This window comes from Trichosurus vulpecula, chromosome 1, assembly GCF_011100635.1.
Source record: "Trichosurus vulpecula isolate mTriVul1 chromosome 1, mTriVul1.pri, whole genome shotgun sequence".
Lineage (NCBI taxonomy): Eukaryota > Metazoa > Chordata > Mammalia > Diprotodontia > Phalangeridae > Trichosurus > Trichosurus vulpecula.
The window spans coordinates 53,371,024-53,395,089 of record NC_050573.1 but is presented as its reverse complement, the minus strand read 5'-3'; the positions used below and the strand labels follow the sequence as shown (position 1 = coordinate 53,395,089).

Here is a 24,066-nt window from a genome sequence, read left to right as displayed (position 1 = left end):
TCACCCACCAGCTGCCTTACCAATGAGAACTCTCACTCAGGTCTTCTCAGCCTTCAAAGACCTAGGAAACCCCAACCCACAATTTCTCTTCTGTCTTCTTCTCAATGAACTGTGGCTCTCACCCCTCCATCAATCGGGGGCTATGGATGGCAACTTTGCTCCCAGGGTTTCTACCATCCAAGTACTTGACTAGACACATTTTGCTATTGGAGAGGCAGGTCTTGTGGTATAGTTTGGAGCTGGGAAAATTAGTCTACCAAGTCCACCTTGTTCAGCTTACAGTTTAAGCAAAACTGGACTGAGGAGGGACTGCCTGCATGCCCCTCCTGGTAAGAAGTCAGGGTGGAGATGCCCAGGGAAAGCAGAGGGGCCCCGTCAGAACAGGTGGGCCTGATGGACCCGAGACAAACACACACAACACGACCAGGCTTGACAAGAACCTGGTGTCTAAGGAAAACTCCAAAGCATCTGCTTCTCGTTTTGAAGTAGCTGTATTTTTAAATAGCTTTCAAGATACACATTTCTTTCTTTCTTTAAAAAAACAAAACAAAAAAATCTGTAAGAGCAACTGACCACTCGGGCAGTTTCTTTTTGCTGGTCCTTGTTGTGGTCCCAGTCCCAGTGCTCGACGTAATTCTGAGCTCATCCGAGCAGTGAGGCAGGAGAGGAGGGGCAAAGGGGAAGGGATGACTGGGGAATGGAGAGATGTCAGGGAGAAGAGGTTGGAGGAGGTTAAATGCCAGACCCAAATGGGTTCTTGGCTTTGTTCCTGGGAGCCAGGCATGGTGGAGGCTGGGGAGTGACAGCCTCTTGGGCTAGCAGCCGACAACTGGGCTGCACTGCCCTAGGAGAGTCTTACCCTGTTTTCCACAAATCATGCATCACCTCTTGTTGAGCTAAAACGTCCATTTATTTAATAGCAGTAATAATTTAAAATTATAAAAACCCTTTCCGTTGTTGAGCATTAGAGGGCGAGGTTATAAAGACAGACAGGATGATGGGGGAGAGGACAGCTGAAGGGGGAGTGGACAGTTCGCATGTTGGATGGCAATGAAACAGCCACACTCCACCGGCCTTCCCACCTGGGAGCATTGTCTATGTTCCCTCTGAGGGGGTTACAAAGGTTAGGGGGGCTGTTGGGGAGAAAGGGGAAAATGAAAAGTATCTCAAATCCACAACCACAGAGATGGCCTAGCCACATCCACCCTTCATTTCAAACAACCTGGTACCTGCTAGGATCCAGACTGATGAAACACAGTTAATGTGACCTGGGGGCTTTATAGCCAGCGCAGTGGTAGCCATCAATTGGCAGGAGAGACAGAGCTTCCCTGGAACCGTCAGATGAGTTGGGGACTGGCGGGCAGAGAGGGGGGGAACAGGTCTAAAGGCCTTTGGTGCTTCCAAAGCTTGTTAAAAAAAAAAAAAGGAAAGAAAAAAAGGGGGGTCTTGGGGTCTCTCCCGCCCCCTCCCCCTTCCCCCCACTCTGTCTCCTGGGTTCAGTGTGGGGTGGGGGAAGATTAGCTGCTCCCTCTGACCAGGAAGCAGATGGGCAATGGACAGGGTAGGATTGGGGGCAAAGGGGAAAGAGGGAAGAAGGTCGGGGGTGGTTGGTTGGACTGGCTGGTGGTGAGATTCACGAGTTGTTTGTTGAATTTTCATTACTTGGCGAACTGGAGGAGGAGGAGGAAGAGGAGGAAGAAAAATTCATTCCTGTCAGTCCCGGGGGATTTGTGGCAGTGTTCTGTCCACTTAAGCTTTTCCGACACACTGGGCAGGTATCATGCTTTGAGAAGTGGAGAGTGGGAAAGAGAAAAAAGAATTAGAACTCATATCTGAATGAAAGTGAGGCTTCAGGATGCTAAAGGTTCTTCATGCAGGGGTTTGGGTGTGGGTGGCCCCAGATGCCAACTTACCTGTTCCAGCCAAGGGACTATGCAGCCGTCGTGGAATAAGTGATTGCAAGGTAACTGCCGGACATTCTCACCCAGCGTATAGTCATCTTTGCATACGGGACATTCTAACCCTGAACCTGAAAGCAGGAAAAAGGAGACAATTAGCATGGAGACCTCATAACCCCAGAACACAACCTCAGATTCCCATGGTTAAAAAGACAAAAGATAACCCCATTCCTTGCTGGCTCCCCAGTTCAATTCTGTCCTACAGGGTGGTTCAACAACTCTATTTTAAACTCCCAGAAAACCGGCGGAGGTATTGATTTTGAAATAAAAGCTCCATCCATCTGTCTCCAAAATCAACACTACTGACATGCTCCATGTAAGCTAAGTCAAACCACTCAAGGCTTTTGAGGAGCCCCAGGAAGCTGCCAATGATGGAATGTTAGAGCTGGAAGTAACCTTAGAGAGCCAACCCTCTTGAAAAGGGTCCAACCTTCTTAGAAGTAGTCTCAGAAGGAGAAATGCAATTGAGATCTAAGATGAGTTTCCCAATTCCTAGCCCCATGCTCTTCAATTCAGTAAGCTACTCTCCCCCAGACATCCGTCCTGACCTACCTCAAAAGGACGTTATGGGAATGTCTTAGTAGAAAGGGTCTATTAAATTGGGATATCTCAAAATACAACTAGATATTACATCTCAGTCAGTGAGGTGTTTACCTTGCTCTACCAGAGAGCAGAGGGAAAAGGGCAACATACTCCAGGTTAAGGGAGACAGAAAAACCAACACAACTGATTAACAATAGTCTCCTCAGGTTTCTGGACCCACTAAACTGCTCCTAACACTGTCACTGTTCAAAAACAGGCTCCAGACCAAAGAATCACACACCAGTGGAGCCTCCATAGACTATCTGTCCAACTGAATTTTATAGGTGAGAAAACTCGAGTGCAAAAAGGGGAGTGGACCTTGCACAAGGCCACACAGAGCCAGGTCTGGACCTTCGCTCTCCCTGTTCCCAGGCCAGGGCTTGCTTGGCAGCATCTTCAGGCCCAGCCTTCTGCCTCCAAGGTGCCCCTCCCGGCTGAGGCTGGGGTACCTACCTACGTGTTCCTCTGTGACTTGTATGGTGGGAAGGGCTTGTATTTTCTCTTTGTCTGCTGGTGGGGGACCGGTGTTTTCAAACTGATTAAGGAGCTGAAAGACAAGAGGCGAGAGTGCCGAGATCCCTGGTCTGGGGCATAGCTTCTTTTGCCAGAAGAAATCAGTTCACTGAGCTCAATGTGTCTGGGGTCTTGCTTTTGGCCATGGATAGTAACTGAGGCAATCCTGCCACCTGAATCCCAGGGAAGGCCTCTTCCTGGGCCCTTCTGGAGTCAGTTTAGGCTCTGAAAAGCAAGGACAGATTGCCTGCCAAAGCCCTACAATCTGCTACGTATCCTTTGCCCAAGTCTCTGGGAAAGCCTGCCTAGCAAAACAAAACACTCTTCTGTTCACGATCAGGGGAGTAAGCTTCCGGAATCAGCTGGACCGAGCTGAGCTGACTTTTCCAATTTAGTCTGGGGTGCTGCTAATCTCACCCAATGAAACTGGCCCCTGCTCAGCCTCTAGTTACCCAGGGTGTCACAAAGAAGAGGAGGGCCACCATCTGCCTTTCCCAATAAAGTCGTGAGAGACCCTGGGGCTACTTCTTAGGAGCCAGGGTAGTTTTGCAAGAATTCCAAAGGGTTCAGGCCATTTGTTTTCCAACAACAGAACTTTTCCTAGAGGAAGAGTTACTGAAGATAAAAGGGAACACAGCATGTATCTGAACAGTCATTTTCCTTCAATGGAAAGAACAGGAAAGGATTTCAGTTTGGGGGATGGGGAAGGAAGTTCAATGTGGGGATCCCTTCCTGTCCTATGATCCCATAGCTGTAGAAACCTCCAGGGTATTCAGCTTCCCTGCCCCAAAGAAGGCCCAGTGCCAAAAGCCAGCAGCATGCAGCAGCCCAGCGAGAAGCTTGGCTGATTCAGTGTGCCCCCATTGCCTCTTCCAGGGCAAGGAGACAAGCCCCAGGGTTTGAGACTCTGCTTTTTACCTGTGTAATGATCGCATCCAGGCCATTAGCACCCCACGCATAGTCCATTGGATTTGAATGCAAAACACCCCTTAAGAACAGAGAGAAAAGACGGAAGGTTAAAATGGATTTGAGGGAGAGAAGAAGAAGAGAGGCACAGCCACCAAAAGCTCACATTTGATGCTTCCTGACTCACCAAGGGCCCAATCCCAGGTTTGGTATTGTTGCCGGTGCAATGATTCCATTGACCAATTGCTGAATAATCCTAAAAGAAAAAAAAACAGCAAAGGAAAAATCAGACTCAAAAGAGAAAGCAGCCAAAGGAGCCTTTCTGAAAGGCTGAAAATTTGAAACCAAGAGGAAAGGCAATGTGGTATGATGGAAAGAACACTGGTTTTGGAATCAAGCCATATGATCCTGGCCAGATCACTTCCTCTCTCTGGGCCTCAGTTTCTTCAATGTCAAAATGGGAACATTAACACTTGTCTTGATTACCTCCGAGGGTCGTAGGCTCAAACGAGATCACAAATGTAGAGTGTTTTTGAAAACTGGAAAGTGCTATAGAAGTATAAACTATTATTACTGTGCACCCCAAAGGTGGGACGCTATACCAACAGTTGGGAATCACTGCAGATTTTTTCCTGAGCCCCGATTCTCACCCTTCTAACGTTGGGACGCCTTCATGCCTGCCTGCAGCACGCCGTGCAGTGAGGCGGGCCCGTGGCTGCCGTGCGCCATAGCGGTGGCGGGACTGGTGTTCTCTCTCCCGCCTGTTCTCCGAGTCCCTGGCGTCCTCAGACTGCACCCCAGAGCCGAATGTGGGAAATTCAAAGCTGTCATCAAAAATCCCAAAGGCAAACTGGCCATAGCCCTGTGGCAAGGTGAATAAATGCTGATCCACATTCTACAGAGGGGGAGAGAAGGTTAGGTGAGAGGAGCCTGGTGGGGTAGTGATCATTTTAACAATAAATTAAAGCCAACAAACATGTTTTAAGTGCCTGTAATATGTAAAGCACTGTGTTTTGACAAGGAAAGAAGACTGAATCTTAAGAGTGGTAAAGGATTTGGAAGCTCCCCTAGTCCAATCCCTCAAAGTGCACGATCCTCCATCTTCTGAGCAAGTGATCATCACTGGCCTCCAATCAACCATTTCTAGCGATAGGGCACATGCTGTTTCCAGAAGGCAGGCCCCCCCACATCACTGACAGATAGTACTCATCTTTGGAAACCTGCCTCCTGGTGATTCTGCCAGGTTCTCCTTCTGGCACTCACCTGAGACCACACAGAACAAGCCTGATTCCTCTTTCTCATGAGGGTCCTGCCTTCCGATATTTGAAGATAGTAATCATGTTCTCCTAAAACTTCAATTAAGCCTAACCCAGGTCCACTCCATGGAGCTCTAAATGCCTGTGGCTCCCTGCATGCATGGCTCTCCCTTTAGAGCTCAGACCTGACAGAGAGGATGACTCATAAGTAGTCTGGAGGGTAAGACCAGACCACTGGACTACCCTAGGGCAATTCTGTGGGTAGGAACACAAAGACACAATCTAAGAAGTCCTGCTCATCCAACTGCTGGTGTGCAGCAAGGGGCTTAGAAGATGTGCCAGATCAAACCTGTGAGGTCTACGTTCTATTCCCACTTCTGGCCTGGCTGCTACCGAAGTCTCCAACCTTCTCTCTCACTGTACTCATGCTGATCCCCTCACTCTAGGCAAACCGGGCAAATTCACTGATCCCTAAGGATGTCTAATATATTTCTACCTCCAAACTCTGTTTCCATGAATCCCTTCTTTCCCCAGCTCTCTCTGTACCCCCATCTCCTCCTTTACCTCTCCTGCAAAGTCTTCTCTACTCCACTCTGCTTATCTAAGTTCATCTCATTCTTTAGGGCCCAGTTATCTCCTCTCTGGAGCCCTCCATCTGTGTGACTCACTAGGCATCACATCTATTCCATACGGTATTTGCCTTTGTGTCTATGTTCTATCTCCCCGAGTAAAGGATAAGTCCCTTGAGAATAGGCATTTTCCCCAGCATCTGCACATAGTAGGTGTCCAACTGATATCTGTTGATGGTGGTGATGATATAGAGGTGGCCATACTGAAAAGGGTCCTATGGCCTTGATTCGTCTCATCAATGAGATAACAATAACAGCTCACATTTCTATAGCACTTTATGGTTATAAAGCACTTTATAATCCACTGATGCTCAGAGAAAGGAAGTGACTTGCTCAAGGTCTCATACTCAGGTAAGTAGCAGAGCTGGAACTAAAAGCCAGGTCTTTCCTGACTCCAAATCAAAGGTTCTTTCCACTATACTGAGCTGTCTCTCTGAAAGAGAGAGGAGTAGATAAGAGGACACAGACAAATCAGGACTGAGTTTCAAATGCCAAGTCATTAAAACCACTAAACATCAAGTGTTGTCCAAGGTATCATACATTGGCCTAAAAGGTTAAATATGGCGAGAGATTCTTCTTGTGGAAGAATGTTGGTCCTTCCCACCTGATATATTTTGAAACATGCCTGGATTTAGATGTCACTCAGCCAAACTCTGATACATGACACAGAGATCCATTCTCAGAGGATGATACCTAGGGCAAATACAGGTGCTGGCTCTGAGTGGGTGACTTGGGATGACTGGACACTTCTCTTCCCTCAGGGGAGGAAGGGCTGTGTGGACACGCATGTGTGCATGTGTCCGTGTGCATGTGTGTATGTGTGTGTGTGCATGTGCTGGCCAAACCTGCCAGAAGGAAGCTGGGGGGGTGGGGGTGGGAAGAGGGGGCGCCAGTTTCCCACTTACCTCAAATGGTTGTCTGTTCTGATCCGTGGGAGCTGTAGCAGAGTTGGAACTATTTTCAGTATTTCTGAGGAGAATGATATCACATGTTAGAAGGGATTATGAAAATACCAAGTCAGGGCAAATTGAAACACTCTTTCTTCCTCCCCTCCCTGCATCTACAGCAAGAGCTGTGGGATGACGGGAATCACACCCAATACTAGCCCCACGCAAGCATCTCCTACCACTCTGAACACCGTAGCTGTTTTCCCTTCTTTGGCCTAGACACAATTATTCTGGTCTTTTGAGTCCGCTTTCTTATTTTTCCATGGGCTTCTCCCTCATTTTTGTTCAATTCTTTGTTGCATGTGTATTTACTTAACTAAATTTTATAGAATTAGAACTGAGATAGATCTGAGGGCATCTAGTCCAACTCATCCATCAGTACAAAATCTCTCTATAAAGCCCCTAACAAGAGGTCATCCAGACTCTGCCTGAACATACCCAGTGATGGAGAAATCACTCCCTCACAAAAGTCTATTTAGTTGAAAAGTTAGCTCTGAATGCTATGTAGTTATATGGAGCTGAAATTGCCTCCCAATTATTTTCCCCAATGATCCTGGTTCTCCTCTTTCCTGCCTCAGGCAGAGATCTGCTCTCTTCTATTTGACAGTCCTTTAGCTAAGTAAAGAGACAATCGAGTTCTTCAACATCCTCAACTTAAGGTAATGTAATTTCAATAAAAAACAAATGGTCACTCTCATGAACAATGCTACTTCTAGCTACAAGTGTTCAGGTCCACTTAAAAGAATAGTGCCTTGCACCCATTAAGTCAACCTTGGGAAAAGGTTGAAAAACACTTACTGCTTAAGTGCCACCCCACCCCCCACAATAGCCAGAAGGTCAAATAGAGCCCACTCCATTGTTGGCAAGCATCCATTTTTATCTAAGGTATCATCTACCAGCTATACCCAGACAACCAAGTTTACACACATAAGCACTTTTTACTTCCCTGCTCTTTCTGAGGAGGACCAAAAAGAAAGGAAGGCCAAGTTCAGAGAGATGTGTGGCAATGTGTGTGCCTGGCTAAGGAAAGGTTGCTCTGCCTGGCTGCAGGGCCCTGCTACCCAATCAGCACCACTTCCCTGGGCTCCTAAAAGGTGCAGAGGGTCCTCATGTCAGGCCACAGTTCTGGTGGAGTGGTGCAGCATCTTCCAGGGGGGAAGGCAGCTCACTTGAGGTGAGCTTTTTACACACTTTTCTACACACAGCACAAAGTGCACTCATTTCTTTTCATGACAGCTACACCTGGGCTTAAATGGACATTTTAGGGGAAATATCATTTCCAAGGTAGGAATTCCCTTTATAGCATCCCTCTCCCTGAACCCTCTTCAGAACTTGGTGAGACTAATGGGTCAGCTTTGGCTTCTAGGGAAAGAGGAAAGAGTCTATCAGGCATCCTTAGCCCGAAACAGGGATACTTTGTCTTCTCTGGGAAGGCCATGAAAGAGAACCACAAAACTGGGAACCTTGACAAAGGGCAGGATAATGACCTGGACTCTTCCGGAAGCTCTTCAATAAAACCAGACTCACACCTTGGGCAGATATAATCCTGGAGGAAAGAGACACAGAAAAGTGAATGGCAAAGATAATTAGTGGACTTTCAGTGAAATAACCTGCTTCAGTCACCCTGAGCTGCTGGGTTTTCCCCCACCTTGGTTCTGACAGGGGACATGGCAATCAGTGTGACCTTAAAACTACTTAAAGGGGGCAGCTAGGTGGCACAGTGAGTACAGCACCGGCCCTGGAGTCAGGAGGACCTGAGTTCAAATTCGGCCTCAGACACTTGACACACTTACTAGCTGTGTGACCTTGGGCAAGTCACTTAACCCCAACCGCCCTGCCTCCCCCCCTCCAAAAAAAAAAACCTACTTAAAGGCAAAGTGTCCCCAAGAAGACTATAAACTACAGATAAACTGCCAATCAGCACCAGTGGAAGGAGTTTTCCACACCACTGAAATCAGAAGTTTTGACAGTTTCATCAGCTGCCATCCCGCCAAGCGGGCAAAGCAAAATAACTAGACAGAGAACGCTCTCTATAACTAGTCTATACACCCAGGGGCCAGAGGAAGCTTAGGAAAAATGTTGCTAGACAGACCCTGAGGCTGCTGCTTCTTCCCAACGCAGCAAGCACCAAGGGGAGCTTCTCGACAGGAGAACAATGGGCCTGAAATCAGAACAAGCTTCCAGGGTTACTTTCCTCAGCTGTATAAATGGGGCCTACCCAGCTGCTTTCTTATGAACTATCCAAGAGCCAAATGAGAAAATGGATGTAAAGCATTTTATGACCACAAAGAACTCTATTGACATAAGCTATTATTTAATATTAGGCTCCTGAGAAAAGGCAAATACAAAGAATTTTACAACCTATAATCACACAATTTCATCTTGACAAGTTTTAGGCTTGTAGCCTTTTCCATGGGCTCAAGCACTCTATGTCACTTGTTGGGCCTCCTGTGCAGTGGCCCTTCCAGCACACACACTCTTACATTAAAGGATCGTAATGCTTCCAAAACACATATGCACAAGTCAATTCCTTTAAGACATTATTCTGGCACTTCTAATGCTCAGTCTCCAAAGTCAAGGGACTCTGACGGTAGGCCTTCAAACAATTTAGAGTTAAGTCTTTCTGCCCTATACCTTCCTTGGAATTATGTTTAAGACATACATATCCTGGCAAAAACCTGAAATGTGCACCAGACTGAACACTGATTGAGAAAGCCAATAAGAAAACTACAAGAAGTGACTTCTTGCACCCCAGAAATACACAAAAAGTCAACCAGAACCAACAGGAAAGGAGGTCACCAGCAAAGTCACCCCAGAGCACAGGCAAACAAGCCCAGACTTCCAGGAAGACCAAAGGGCCAGAGACAAATGTAGCCTACTGGGCTATGTTGACTGTAGGTAGCAAAAGTGGAAAGCTCCCCCGAAAAAGACCCAGGGAGGTCAGAGAGACCCAGAGTGGGGTCCTTGGAAGACCCAGGGAACAGCAGTGACCAGAGAAACACGTCAGTGCTCAGACTGGGACAGGCCATACTCCAGGGCTCTGAGGTCTCTAACACTCAGTCTTAAGAGGGTCTTGAAGACCCAATACTGAATCTGAGAGATCTAGGAGGCCTGAACCCTGGAAGATGAGGTCAACACAAGAACCCAGAGTAGAATCAAGCAGGGTCACACCAAAAGTACAATAGGGAGTAAGGCCTAGTTCTGTCACAAAGCCTCAATTCAGGAACTAAAGCTAGAGAGATAGTAAATCAAAGAAGCACAAATGATAATTGTTGATTTAGACATCCCCCCAAAAGGAGGAAGTAGCTATAAAAACTACAAGCAGTAACTCTAAGAAAAAATGGAATTTCTACAAGGACTACATGAAAACTTAGAAGAAATGAAGCAATTAAAAAAAAAAAAGACATAAAAGCTCTGGGAAAAAGATTATGAATAGAGAGCTTGGAACAGAAAATTCTTAAACAATTTACATATTCCCTAAAACCCAAACAGACTAAATATAAGTTGATGATTCTATGAGAAAATAAATATTAGAACTCAAAGGACTGAAAAAATATTACAAGTAAATATAAGATAATTTGATATAATAAAAAATAACTGACATGGGAAAACAGGTCAAGGAGTGATAATCAAAGAATTGAAAATCATGATTTTAAAAATCCTGGAGATGAAATTATAAATGAAAAAATTCTGGAATTAGGAGCCTAGAGGGCAAAGTGAGGACCAAGTCCTAGGAATGTAACAGCCAAAATCCAGAGTTCTTACACAAAAGAAAAAAGTACTGCAAACACCCAGAAAGAAGCTAGTTCAAGTACCAAAGGAACCAGTCAGGATCATGTAAGACCTGGCAGCTTCTACTTCAAAGAGGAGGTGATCTTGGAATACAATATTCCAAAAGAGAAATACAACAAATAACTTAACCTGTAAAGCTGAATAGTCTTAATGATCTTTAATGGAAGAGAGAACTTCTAAGCATTTCAGATGAAAAGAGGAGCACTGTGTAGGAACTTTGGAATACAAAACACAAGCCAAGAGAAACCCTGAAAAGTACATTTATTTGAACAACTGAAAAAGGCTGTGTGATGTGAACTGTATGATGCAGTGTTAGCATCCTAATAAGGGGAGAATAAATAAAAAGTACCTTTTGAACTTTAATGTCTTTAAGGGGAACTGAGAGTTAAGTAAGAAAATTAGAGGGTGGATTGGTTCTGTTCTGACCATTTTAAAAGGCTAAAGAGAAGGAAGGTAAAAGGAATATATGACACACATGTGACCACTCCCTGGAATTCATTATTCACACTAATGAGGAGCTCTCTGGTGTGAAAAGAAGGAAGCTGGTAGGACTTGCGCAAGTCCCAAGAGGAGACAAACATGGAGGAAGAGGTGTGAGGAGTAGGCGTCAGAGAAACTTCATTCTTTGCTGAAATAGACTGTGGAGGGTTAAATACATATGAGGTTGAATTTTGTATAGAAATGCATCAAACTCAACAGAATGAAGTGAGATAAACCAAAAGAACAATTTATACAAGGCCAAAAATACTGTTAAAAAAAAAACTGTGAAAGACTGAAGAACTCTGATTAATGCAATGACCAACCAATATTTCCAGAGATCCACCTCCTGATAAAGGGACGATCACCTCAAGGCACAGAAACACACATTTCTGGACTAAGCTACTATATTTGTTTTGTTGTTGGAGTATGCTTTTTTGTTACAAGGATTTTTTTCTTCTTTCTCTCAATTTTTAATTGAGAGTGTGCGGGGCGGGGGGGGGGGGGAGATCTGATAGAGAAGAGGAAGAAATAGTGATGCAAAAAAGGGCCATTAAAAGAAAGGGAGAGGAGAGTTTTGAAAGTAATATGTGGCATTTATTATGAACTCTTATAAAGCAAGCAGAATAAAATGTAGATTTCCAGTTTTATATGGAATCTTCTTTATGTATTCTCTTTTATATATGGAAACTCTTTTGGGGGTTTAAATTGTGAATATAATTTTAAATTACTATTAAGGAGTCCCAATTTTCCAACTTTTGTGCACCTGAGCTGACAACTCCCATAACTGCATATGGGTTCCTCTTTAGAGATAAGAATGTCCTGCTGAACCTCTGCAGTGTGGACAACAAATGCCATTTCTTTTGACTTCAGAGGATGAGCCCCTAATACAGTCAAGATAATAGAAAAAACATGAGGTCAGACTGATTCAGCCTAGGGAGGGAAAAAAAAGAAGCATGCTGTTGTGAGGCCAGGTAGAGAGACCCTCCCAGTCCCAGAGGCTATCCTTCACTCCCCACCCACTCCCACCCATATCCAACAAGAGGCCAAGTCCCGTGGATTAGAACTTTGGTAACATCTCTAGTATATGGCCCATTCTTTCCTTGGATACTTCAACGACCCTGGTCCAGAGCTTTATCACCTCATGTCTGGACCATTTCTGTTTGGTCTCGCCATCTCCAGTCTCACCTCACTCATGGTCCATCCTCCACTCAATTACTAAAGTAACCTTCCTAGAGTGTAGGTCTGACCAGGTTATCCTCTCCCTACTCAATAAACTCCAGGGATACCCCATGGCCTCCAGGATCAAATGCAGAACCCTGTGTTTGGCTTTTAGAGCCCTTCACAGCCTGGCTCCTTCCCAGCTTTGCAGTCTTCTTCCATCATATTCTTGCAGTCAAGGGACACCAGCCTCCTTGCTGTTCCTTACATAAGGGCTGTTGGCCATGACTGGAATTTTCTCCCTCCTCATCTCTTCCCTGGGTTGCTTCAAGTCCTAGCTAAAATTCTACGTTCTACAGGAAGCCTTTCTGATCCCCCTTAATAACAGTGCCTTCTCTCTGTTGCTCACCTGCAATTTATCTTATATGTAGCTTGCTTATATATAGCTGTTTTCATGGTCTCTCTCCCATAAGACCGTGGGCTCCTTTGACAGCAGGAACTGTTTTGTGTGCCTTTCTTTATATCCCCAGCACCTGATACAGTGCCTGGAACGGGGTAGGCACTTAATGCTTGCTGACTTGACAAGCCTTGGTAAGAAGCTGGCATTGCACAGATCCATTGTAACTGAAAGCACACCTTCCTGAAGCCCAAGAGTTGATTCACCTCGAGAATGTTTCTTCAACATGGCTTCAAGTGCCACCTCTGACACAAACAGTCTAAGGGACTGGAGACAAGTCATTTGACCCTCCGTGTCCTAGGCACGCCTCTAAGACTGTCGATTGGAGTAATGGTGCTAGTTGGAACTGCCACATCCAGAAGTTCCCCACGTCAATGAACTTATGGGTGTAGCAGTCCCCATCCCAACCTATCCCTTAATGACATGAGCAGAGCACTTGGTGTCAGATGACCTGGGCTCAGATCCAGCATCTATATTTATTGTCTATATGCATGACCTTGGGCCAATCAACCCCCTTTCTCTTGAGTGTTTCCTTTTCCATAAAATGAAGAGGTTGGGCTAAATGAGCTCTAAATTCCTGTTCAGTTCTGAAGAATTAGTTTTAGGAATTTAAAATCATATTATTCCATAAAAGTAAAAATCCTATCATTCTATAGAAGTGCTTTCCTTTGCCTTCAGGCAAGATCCTTTCTAGAAAGTCTGGGAGAACAAGATTTGCCAGTCTGTGGCAGGTGCCATATCTCCACAGAGAAACACTCCCGAGCCTGTGCCAACGACAAGGTGGCACAGCATGCAAGGCAGCCTAATTTTCACCAGAGTTCTTAAAAGGCGCTGGTCCCTGCCAGCCACATAACTCGTGAGAGCTGGATAATCTTGTATGGTTGCAGTTAGAGACAAGCCAATGCTCTGGGAAGAGGCCCTGACTTGCTGCAAACAGGCTTCTTCAGCTTTACCAAAAGCACTCCCATCAAGCACTGGGAGCAGGACCTGGCACTGAGGGACAAATACTAACCTGTGGCTGGGCATCAGGTCTTCTCTGAACCCCCACTGCCACCGACCTAGCTTGGGCCCAAAATGTGGCCCACTGGGACTCAGCTGGTCTCCCCACCTCAGGTCTCTCCTTCACAAAGCTGTCCACATAATACTCCTAAGGCACAGGAAGGAATGACCAGGTCACTCCCCTGCTCAACTGATCAATAAACATTTATTAAGCACCTACTGTGTGCCAGGCACCGTGCTGAGATACAAAGATGCAAAAGACAGTCCCTGCCCTCAAGGAGCTCCTGCTTTAACCTTGCTGACTCCTTAATTCTTTCAGAATAAAACACAAACAGCTGAGTCTGGCTTTAAGGCTCTTACTCACCTTTTCAACCTTATTTTATATTAATCCATACTCCGGCCAAACTGAGTTACTTGCTGTTCTCCATACTTAACACTGCATTTTGTGGCTCTGAGCATTAGCCCTAAGCTGTTGCCCATACCCAGAACTCACTCCCTTTATCAGGAGCTTTCTCTGCCCCTCCTAGATGAGCAATTTTCCTAAGGCTGATCTGGACCTCTCCTTTGCCCCCATCAACCTTATTACATACAGGGTATCCCAAGCCCTATGGTAGCCTTATGCCTGTTAAAACTCATTTGTGTAATAAGTCACACATTCTTTGTAGGGCTGATGAATGGTTCCTTGAGGGCGGGGACTGGACCATTTCTATCTCTGAATCCCTACCATCTAACAGTGTCCTCCTGCAGCACAAAGTACGTGTTCAATAAATGTTAAATTGGAAGGAGAAGGAACAAGCCATGGGACTGATGACCAGTTAGGATTTTCAATTCTACCATATTCAAACACTATGTTTTAATGATCAAAAACAGCCTGTTACTCATCGATTTGGACATCCCAATAACCAATGCAGGTCACAGCCCACCCTGTGAGAGACTCTTATGCATGTCTTTCCTTTGGGTTGCCATAAGGAATCCACCCAACTTGCTAGAGGCCTTTCTCCATGGTCTTTTGACAAAGAGGATACTAATACTCAGGCTGTCCACCACCCTCACCCTCCCTATGTGATTTGTCCACCTTTATCCAGATGATGTATTTCCCTGATAATGATCTTTATTCTAGTATCTAGTTCAATATCTTATGTAGCCCTGTGTAGTGTAGTAGAGAGGCTACTGGAGCTGGAAGAAACCTGAGACCACATAACCCAACCTAAGCAGAAGACCTGGGTCCAAATTCCAATACCTCCACTTATTAAATGTGAATTATTGTACAAATATGACCTTGGACAAATCTCTTACTCTGCTCTGAAACTTAGCTCTAAGGTCCCTTCCTCCTCAAAAACCCATATATACATCTCTATAATTGGGTTTTGTTCATGGTTTTGTCATTAGATAACTAAGAAGGAATTACTCAAGTTTTTCTCCAAGGGAGTAAGAGGATTGGATGGAAATTGCAAAGACACTGTGGTATAATATGTGGTGGAAAAGACATTAATGTTAGAATCAGACCTGGGTCTATACCCAGTCCTGCTATTAATAATCTGTGTGACCTTGGTCAAGTTACTTCACCTCTATGCACCTTTTTACTCATCTATAAAATGAAGGGGATGGACTAGTTCTAGGTTCTTTCCAACTATAAATATATGATTCTTTAATCTGTAAAGTGAGGCTACTACCAACTTCACAAGGATGATCAAAGGAGGAAAAAGAGGTAAAACACAATATGAATCAACTACTCTATCTGACTTTAACCTCAAAAGCATCCTGAGGCAAACCAGAGGGTGCCCTGCTACAGACAGGAAGTGGTTGTCAGACCAAATCCCATGTAGTCCTTGGCTCTGAAGGGCAGGTCGAATAGCTGTGCTGTCTCGTTTGATGCTCAGGTCAGCCCTGTGAGGTAGGTGCTATCACTGTCCCCGTGTGTCCAAACATACACTCACTGCCTGAACCGGAAGAAACCTTGAGATCATAGTGCAAAGCCCTTGTTTTACGAATGAAAAATAGGAGGCTCAGAGACTCCTGACTCCAATCTCCAACTGAACATCTCGAACTGATGTCCTTGTAGTCATCTTAAACTCTGCATGTTCAAAGCTGAACTCATTATTCTTCCCCTAAAACCTTCTGCAGAGGGCACCAGCATCCTCTCGGTCACCTAGGCTCACCACCTAGATGTGTCATCCTCAACTCCTCACTATCACTCATCCCCCATATCCAAACTGTTGCCAAGTCTGGCCAATGAACTCCAGTGGTTCTCTATCACCTATAAGAGCAAACAGAAAATCCCCTGTTTAGCGTTCAAAGCCCTTCATAACCTAGTCTGTCCCTACTTTTCCAGTTTTCTTATACCTTACTCACTCCCACGTTTTCCGTGATCCAGTGACATTGGCTTTGTCTCTGTTCCTCACACAAGACATTCCATCTCCTGACTCTAGGCATCTTCAGCTGTCCCCCATGTCTGGAATTCTCTCCACTCTCATCTGTCTCCTGGCTTCCCTGCCTTCCTTCAAGTTCCAGCTAAAATCCCATCTTCTATAAGATGACTCTGCAGATGACTGAGCGGAGCAGAACCAGGAGAACATTGTACACAACCACAGACATATTGATTCTGTGATGACTAACTTCTCAGCAATACAGACTCATGATGAAGAGAGCTATCTACATCCAGAGAAAGAACTGTGGAGTCTGAATGCAGGTTGAGGCAAACGATTTGCTCTCTTTTTTGGTTTTGTTTCTTCTTTCTCATGAGTCATTCAATTGGTCACTACTCTTTACATCTTAAGTTTAATGAAAAGGTACATGTAGAAGATATATCAGATTCCATGCCGTCTTGGGGGGAAAGGGGGAGGGGAAGAAAATCTGGAACTCAAAAACATGTAGAACTGAGTGCTATAAACTAAAAATAAAAAATCTTAATTAAAAAAAAAAAAGACTGCAGAAACTCCCTAATGCTAGTACTCTCCCTTTGTTGACTGGGTCCAATTTATCTTGTATATATCATGTTTGTACATATTTGCATATTGTTTCCTCAATTAGACAGTGAGCTCCTTGAAAGTAGGGACTGATTTGCTTTTCTTTTTATTTCCAGTGTTTAGCACATAGTAGGTGCTCAATAAATCTTCATTGACTGTCTGAAAGTCACAAAAGTAGGAAGAAATAACAAATCCAGGAGGAGAACCAAGATCTATGGACCCAAGGGCCCAGCTCAGGCTCAGGATCATTTTATTTTATCACAAGGCCCAATTCTTCAGTGATGAGGAACAGAGGAATGCACACCATCCTGAGAACAGTAGGTTTTGCAGGTGCTCCCCCAATGACATTCTCTATGACCTCATTATACATGGCCAAACTCCACAGAAAATCCTACATACCTCTATTAGTGGCCTTTGGGAAGGCTGGGGGAAATCACCAATCCTCTTTATGGAAGTTGGCCCAGAGGCTCACTACTAGATGACAAACTTTGGGGTCCAACAGCCTTCCAGTAAGTTTACCAGAAAGAACTATCATGTGTATCACACACCATCCACAAGGAAAGGGACTCCTGTGGATAACACTTAGAAATTTACAGCTGAAATGGACCTTTAGGATCATCCAGTCCAAAGCTCTCTTTGATGAGGACACTACAACTCAAGAGAGAAGAGATTTGCCTCACTACAGGTAACAGTGATTAGCAGAGCCCTGACTGAAATAGGTGCTCTGATCACAAATTCAGTGGTCTTTGCATAGCAAGTGATGGCCCAGCCTCCGCTTAAAGATCTCTGGTGATGGGGAACTCATTATTTCCAAGGCAGCCCATCCAGCTTTTGAACAATTTTGTTATGAGTTCTTCCTTATACAGAACCAAAACCGGTCTCTCCAACACTTCCACAGAGGGCTTTAACCTTGCTCAAAGTACTTTCCAATATACTCTTTCACTTGAGTCTCACACCACCCTGTGTCCAGTGATGCAGTCACTGTCATCCCTATTTGACAGAAGAGAAAATGGAGAACCAAAGAGTTTTAGTAACTTGCCATAGGTCATACACCTAACATTCATGCTAACTTTATTGCTGGAAAGAATCCTAGAGACTACACAGTCCACACCATGAGGAGCCAAACCCCAAAGAGGTTCAGAGACTTGCCCCATGTCAGGTAATAATAATCAGCAGCTCTGAGTACTCAATCCCAGGCTCTCTAGTTCAAAGGTTGAGCTCTTTCTACTCTGTGTCACCATGATGGCAATTTCCATCCATTCCTAGTCCCCTGAAGGAGGACTTCATTTATTCCTCCTCAGCTGACTCATGAGAAACCCAGACTGCTTACAAAGGAGCAAAATGGCCCACGTAGGCAATGGAGTCAGTGGAAGCTCCCCTGCTCTGATAAAGAGTGGGATATCTAGTCAGCAGCTGAGGAACTCCCAGCCTGGGGGAAGACAGGCAGCTCCAGTTTCCTCCTCCCCTCAGAAAAGAACGTTAAGGACTCTTTCTATAATACCAGGTTGAGTTTTTTCCTGACAATACAGGAATGATGAGGAAGAACACTGAAAAATTTAAAGTGTTACATAAATATAAGAGATTATGTGTGCAAAAAACTGCAGGACAAGTCACATCTGACAGACCAGGGATCTCCAAATAGATAAGCCATAAAAATGTCAGCTAAGTCAAAAGCCTTTCTCTACTCACCATGACTGCAGAACTGTTTAAGATGAAATAGGTATTCTCACTCAAAGGGGATCTCTTTTGGGGATTCCTTAATTCATGGAATGAATGTATTCTGCACCTTCCACCTGAGAAAGGCAATTCCTTCGCAGGACCTCTTTCCTTTACAATTTTTAACAGCCCCAGGTATGAGGAAAGACATTGAGGAAGAGAGGAAAACAGACTGCTGAGCCAAATCCTGTGACAAAGAACTCTAAATTCCCTGGGTCTTGACATTTTTGGCATATTCATCAATCAGTAAGTTCACAAGTGTTTATTAAATGCCTAATATATGCCAAGTACTAGTCTAAAAGAGCAGACAACACGCAAAAAAACTATGTACAAACAAGACATAGGATAAATTGGAGATAGTCACAGAGGGATTAGCATTACAGAAATCAGGTGGGATTTTAACTTGGATCAAAGGAAGCTAGGAGACAGATGAAGGAGAGAGAATTCCAGGCCTAGGAGGTAAACAGGGATTTGTGTTATAGTGAGACTGTTTTGTCTTTTAGTAGCTTTTCAGTTGTGTCTGACTCTCCATGACCCCATTTAAGGTTTTCTTAGCAAAGATACTGGAGTAGTTTTCCATTTCCTCAGCTCATTTTACAGATAAGAAAACTAAACCAAACAGGGTCAAGTGACTTGCCCAGGGTCACACAGCTAGTAAGTATCTGAGGCCACATTTGAACTCAGGAGGGAATCTTCCTGACTCTAGGCATGATAGGCACTCTACCCACTTTGACCCTTAGCTGCCCATGTAATGGGATTACTATTCGCTTTATGGATTGATAACAGACTAACCCACTTTTGGAGTTCAACTTACAAGCTTTATATTAACCTTCCTCCTGTTAATCTTGGTTTAGTGGAAAGGTTAGAATCAGGAGACCTGGTTCAAATCCTGCCATGTCCTAGCTATGTGGCTTTGACTAAGACTGAGGAACCCTGTCTTAATATTACATTTGGCTTCTAAATGACCTCCTTTAATAACAAAAGCTAATATTTTATACAACGATTCAAGGTTTGCAAAGTGCTTTATTTTATTTATCTTACTTGGTTCTTCACAGTAATCCTGTGAGGGAGGTGCTATGAGCCCCATTTCATAGATGAGGAAATTGGGATCAGATAATTAAATGACTTGCCCAGGATCATACATGTCGCATATGAGGGGGATTCAAACCTAAGTATTCCTGGCTCCATGTCCAATATCTCTAACTGCCCTCCTTTCATGCAGCCTCTCCTTTCCAACCCATCCTCCAAAGTGACAGTCCTAAAAGCACAGGCCTGTACATGTCCCTTAGCAGATCAAGAACAGTCTCAGTAGCACCCTACTGCCTCTATGCTGAAACATCAATTCAAATCATCTGGCTTCCCCTTCACTTGGCAGGCTGATGCCTCCCCCAGACATCCTCGACATTCCAGCCAGATTGGCATGACCTGAAGGCTCTAGACTTCTAGTTTCTTTAAAAGGTCAGCTCAGTTGCCTCCTTCGATGGGAGGACTGACAACCCCGCCCCCCCCACCCACCACACATAGTGGTGAGCACTATAGTGCCCACCAAGGTCCTAAAATGACTGCATTTAAGTGGTCTCCATTTCGTCCTGAACCCTACCAAGGAATGGGAACCATACCAAGAAAGTTTCCCCTCCCACCCCTCCTCACAAGTTAATAATCCCTCTTGAACCTTGATGACATTCCTCTTCTCCTTAAGCACCTTCAATGGCCCCTTGCTACACTCACCCAAGACCTTCCATGATCTGTCCTGTCTTCTACTTTGTCTTTTATTACTGCTTAACTTCGATCCAATTAGTGCCCTCTAATTCTCCAAACATGCCCAGAACTTCTTCAGATCTACATTTATGTTGACCTTTCCCTTTGCCTACCCTCCATCCCATTTAAATCTAGCCTTCAAGGCCTAGCTCCAATACCGGCACCTCCTTTCCTAAATTCCCAAACTAGAAGTGACTCTTATGTCAAAGTCCACTACTTGTCTAATGTAGCAAGTACCCAATAAACATATTAGTTCATCAAGACTTGCATGAGTAACTCAGGTAATCCATGCCCTGAAGGTCTTAGGTGCATGTATATGTGACATGTTGATGGGGATAATGGGTCGATATCAGAGGTTTTTTTTAAAATTCAATTCCTTTTATTAGGATGTAAAACATCATTTATTCCAATTCTCACAGTGACAACTTTGAAACCCATTCAACTATAAAAAACAGACACAGTTGGCATCAACACAAGAATCAGTTAAAAAAAAAACAAATTGCAGACTAGCAGAATTTAGAGGTATTCCTAAGGATTTTAAGGATTTAAATTTTACATTGCTTAACCTAATTTCTTAAGCTAGAAACTTTTTTTCTTAGAAACCAGACTAAGTATCATATAGCCATCATGAAATCATTCCACAGAACAATTACTCCTCTAACCACATTCCAAAAAGAAACACGGGCTGAAATATCCTTATTTCAGAGGTGGGTTTTTTCCCTGGGTGAGGCTGTTGGGACCTGGGACATTCCTTGGAAGAGAAGTGACTACCAGCAGGCTAAGCATCCTCTGAACAAAACAGAGGTCATTATCACCCCCTCCATCTCTTTATAACTACCCTATTTTTGTCAAGGACATCACTTTTCTTTCCATTTGTCCTTTCCCTCATCCCCATCTCTCCACCTCACAAGACCACATCACCTCTTGAGTCAACTACTGCAACAGCCCTTATTAATCCATCCTTCACAGAGCTGTCAAATTTACAGACTCAAAGTACAGGTCTGATCACGTCAGTCCCTCGCAAAAGAAGCTTCAGTGGTCCCCCAGCTGCTTGAAGGGTAAAACACAAACTTATTCTTATGCACTTAAGTCCTTCAAAATCTGGCTCTAACCAATAATGAAGCACGTTACCCACCTCCCAGAGAGGTGAGGGACTCAAGATGCAGATCAGACATAATTTTTGGCCATAGCTAACTCAGGAATCCGTTCTGCTTGATGATGAATACCTGCCATGAAGGTTGGGGTGGGGTGTTCCCCAACTGGGGGGAGGTGATGGGAGGGAGTCAATCAGTAAGCATTAAGTGCTTCCTATGTGCTGGGCACTGCCCTAAGTACTGAGTATACAGAGAAAAGCAAAACATAATGTTCCCAAGGAGCAATATACTAAATAAAAAATAAAGCTTGGAATGGAGGCACAAGCCATGGGCACAAAGCATGATGGTTATAACTACTGAATGGTGTTTTAGTAACTATTAATCTCCCATTTCTGAGACGTTATTCTGCCTTTTTCTTTTTGATGCCTGGGAGTTCTACTGGCATCTTTGCAACAATTGTTCATAGTCTATTGGAGGAAACAACCTGCAAACAACTATGAACAAACAGAACATATAAAGAATTGGAAATAATCTCAGAGGGAAGATAAGGAAGACTGGGAAGGCTTTTTGCAGAAGGAGAGACTTGAGAAAGGGAAGCCATGAGGAAGGAGGGAGGGAGATGGACTATTTGTTGTTTGAGGAATAAATAAGCAAGAAGACCATGGTCACTGGATCATAGAATACAGGGAGGGAACGAAGGAATAGGAAGATAAGAAGGGGCCAGATTATAAAGGGTTTTTGTTCATTCATTGAAAAAAAAATTCAATGAAACTTTTAAAAATCTGGCTCCAATCGCTCTTTCTAGATTAATTTCACATCATTCATCTTAACACAAGGAGTCCCAACCAGGCTGGCCTCATGGCCATTCTCCCTACAGGCCCTTCTCCCTCAACACTTTGGCCCAAATCTGCAGACTTCTCTTCTAGCCTCAGTTCTACCTCCTGGGCATCCCCAGCTCCTCTTCAGGTGCCACCTTCTAGGCCTTCCTCTTCCACCCCTAAAATGACTTATTTACTTTGTACATAATTCATATTCACTGGTTCACACTTGCTAATTAATATCCCTATTTCAGGGATGAGAAAGCGGAGTCAGAGAGAAGTTAAGTCATTTGCTTAGGGTCACACGGCTAGCAAGTGACTGAGGCAGGGTTTGAACCCAGGTCCTCCTGACTCCCACTCCGAGGCTCTAGCGGCTATAACAGTGCCTTTTACTTTAAGTAGAACATAAGCTCCTTGAGGGTAGGGGCTATTTCATTTTTTGGTCTTGGCATTCCTGAGTGCCTCTCCTTGCACATAATACACAGATGAAAACACAGAAATAAACAGATTTTCACTGTATCCTCTGACACTACTGACACCTTTTAGAGCTTAGGCCTAAATAGGCAACACACTGGTGAACAAGCCTGCAGCTCCATTTCTCAGCCATCAGAGTACTTTCTGGGCCTTTCACTGATCCTCTGCCCAAAGAATCCAGCCTCGGGGGTATGGCTCAGTGAAGCAGCCAAAGCTGGTCCCCCAACAGAAGGACTTATGCCCCCAGAAACACAGCCCTCTACTCTGGGGGGGTCCGTCTCCCAAGCCTACAGCCAGTGCCAGGAAGCCAGAAGGAGTTCTCATAGATCTCGGGAAATACTAGGAAACTAACACGCGTTTCAAGTAAGTTACGCAGTTATTCACACCCTTGATTCTCCCCACTTCAAATTTTTAAAAGCCGGAGAAAGTGGGGAGGGAAGGAAGCTGGGCCTGCAAAAAGGAATGCAGGTCGAGGGAGCCCGGGGGAGTGACCAATCTTGAAGGACCCCCCGCGGGAGGCCTGGAAGGTGGGAAGGGGGAGCTCGCCTGGGGCTGGGCAGACTCACCCCCGGTTCCCTAAGCATTCCTGGGGGCTGATTCACCTCCAAGCGGACCAGCTCCCATGCCCTGGAAAGGGGGGGGGGGGGTCTGGAAGTGAAGGGAGAAGCGGCCACACTTCTGGGCAGGGGACAGAAGCCACCCTCCCACCTCCTCCCAGCCCGAGACACTGCTCAGTTCCTAGCCATCCCCCCCGAGGGCCCGAGGGAAAAATGGAGGAGGTCCAGGAGTGAGGGGTGGCTAGAAGAGACTAAAAAGCTGGTCCTGGGGGGGAGCCCAGAAGAAAGAGAAGGGCCTGGGCGCTTGGAGCTAAAGGAGGGGAGCGGACAGGCCTGGGTGGGGGGGGAGTGAGGAGAGCAGGCTGAGGGGGGGGCGGGGTGAGAAGGGCAGGCTTATGGGGGTAGAGGTGAGAGAGGGCGGGAGGGAGGAGAGGGGGAGAGGGCAAACAATTGGGGGAGGGGAAGGCAGGCCCGGGAGCGTGGGAGGTCAACCCCGGGCAGGAAGCCGGCAGGCCAGGGAGGGGGTAGGCCTGGACAGCGAGGAGGGGGGGCAGGCCTAGGGAGACACGTGGGAGGGTGCGGGGTTAGGAGAGCTGCAGGTGGGGGGGGGGGATGAGAAGGGACAGGCGGGGAAGACAGACATGGGGAGGGACAGACCAGGAGGTGGCAGACGTGGGAGGGGACGGGCTTGAGGGTGGGAGGGGGCAGACCCGAGGGTGGCGTGGGAAGGAGCAGGCCTTGGTGGGAGACAGAGCGGGCCGGGAAGAGGGGGGGTGAATGGGGAAGAGAGAAGGCCTGCGGAAAGGCAGAGGACTCAGGCCTATCAGGCCCCGGCCCGAGGAATGGGGGGTGGTAGCCTGGTCCCCGGTGCTGGTGCTAGTCCCTGACCCCTGAGCTCACCGGCAGCCGTGGGGAGATCTCGGCCGAACAGCTGTGGCAGAAGTACCGTCCGGGCTGCGGCGAAGCCTCCGCCATTTCCCTTCCCCCCCCACCCCTCCCCCCCCGG

At 45.6% G+C, this 24,066-nt stretch overlaps 1 protein-coding gene across 3 annotated transcripts; it reads right to left on the bottom strand.

Annotated features, from left to right (window-relative positions):
• Positions 1-475: 475 nt before the first annotated feature.
• RNF126 (ring finger protein 126) lies at positions 476-24,066 on the bottom strand. Of its 3 annotated transcripts, none has more exons than XM_036741493.1 (10): positions 23,961-24,040; positions 8,279-8,337; positions 6,750-6,813; positions 4,610-4,854; positions 4,147-4,215; positions 3,972-4,041; positions 2,994-3,087; positions 1,914-2,029; positions 1,663-1,783; positions 892-1,406 (listed from the first exon to the last, which is right to left on the bottom strand). In XM_036741493.1, the coding sequence occupies exons 1-10, from the start codon at positions 24,033-24,035 to the stop codon at positions 1,192-1,194; spliced, it is 1,128 nt and encodes a 375-aa protein (XP_036597388.1). In that variant the 5' UTR covers positions 24,036-24,040; the 3' UTR covers positions 892-1,191. The 3 variants fall into 3 exon arrangements, with proteins under 3 accessions (XP_036597390.1, XP_036597388.1, XP_036597389.1); XM_036741494.1 differs by having other exon boundaries at positions 892-1,353; XM_036741495.1 differs by having other exon boundaries at positions 476-1,783; positions 23,961-24,066.

Excerpts from the sequence above, each read along its gene's own strand:
- RNF126 (XM_036741493.1), bottom strand. The coding sequence starts at position 24,035 with ATGGCGGAGGCTTCGCCGCAGCCCGGACGGTACTTCTGCCACAGCTGT. Across the intron at positions 4,042-4,146 it reads AACCTGGGATTGGGCCCTTG|GGGTGTTTTGCATTCAAATC; the intron begins GTGAGTCAGGAA and ends TCTGTTCTTAAG. Across the intron at positions 3,088-3,971 it reads TGGATGCGATCATTACACAG|CTCCTTAATCAGTTTGAAAA; the intron begins GTAAAAAGCAGA and ends CTTGTCTTTCAG.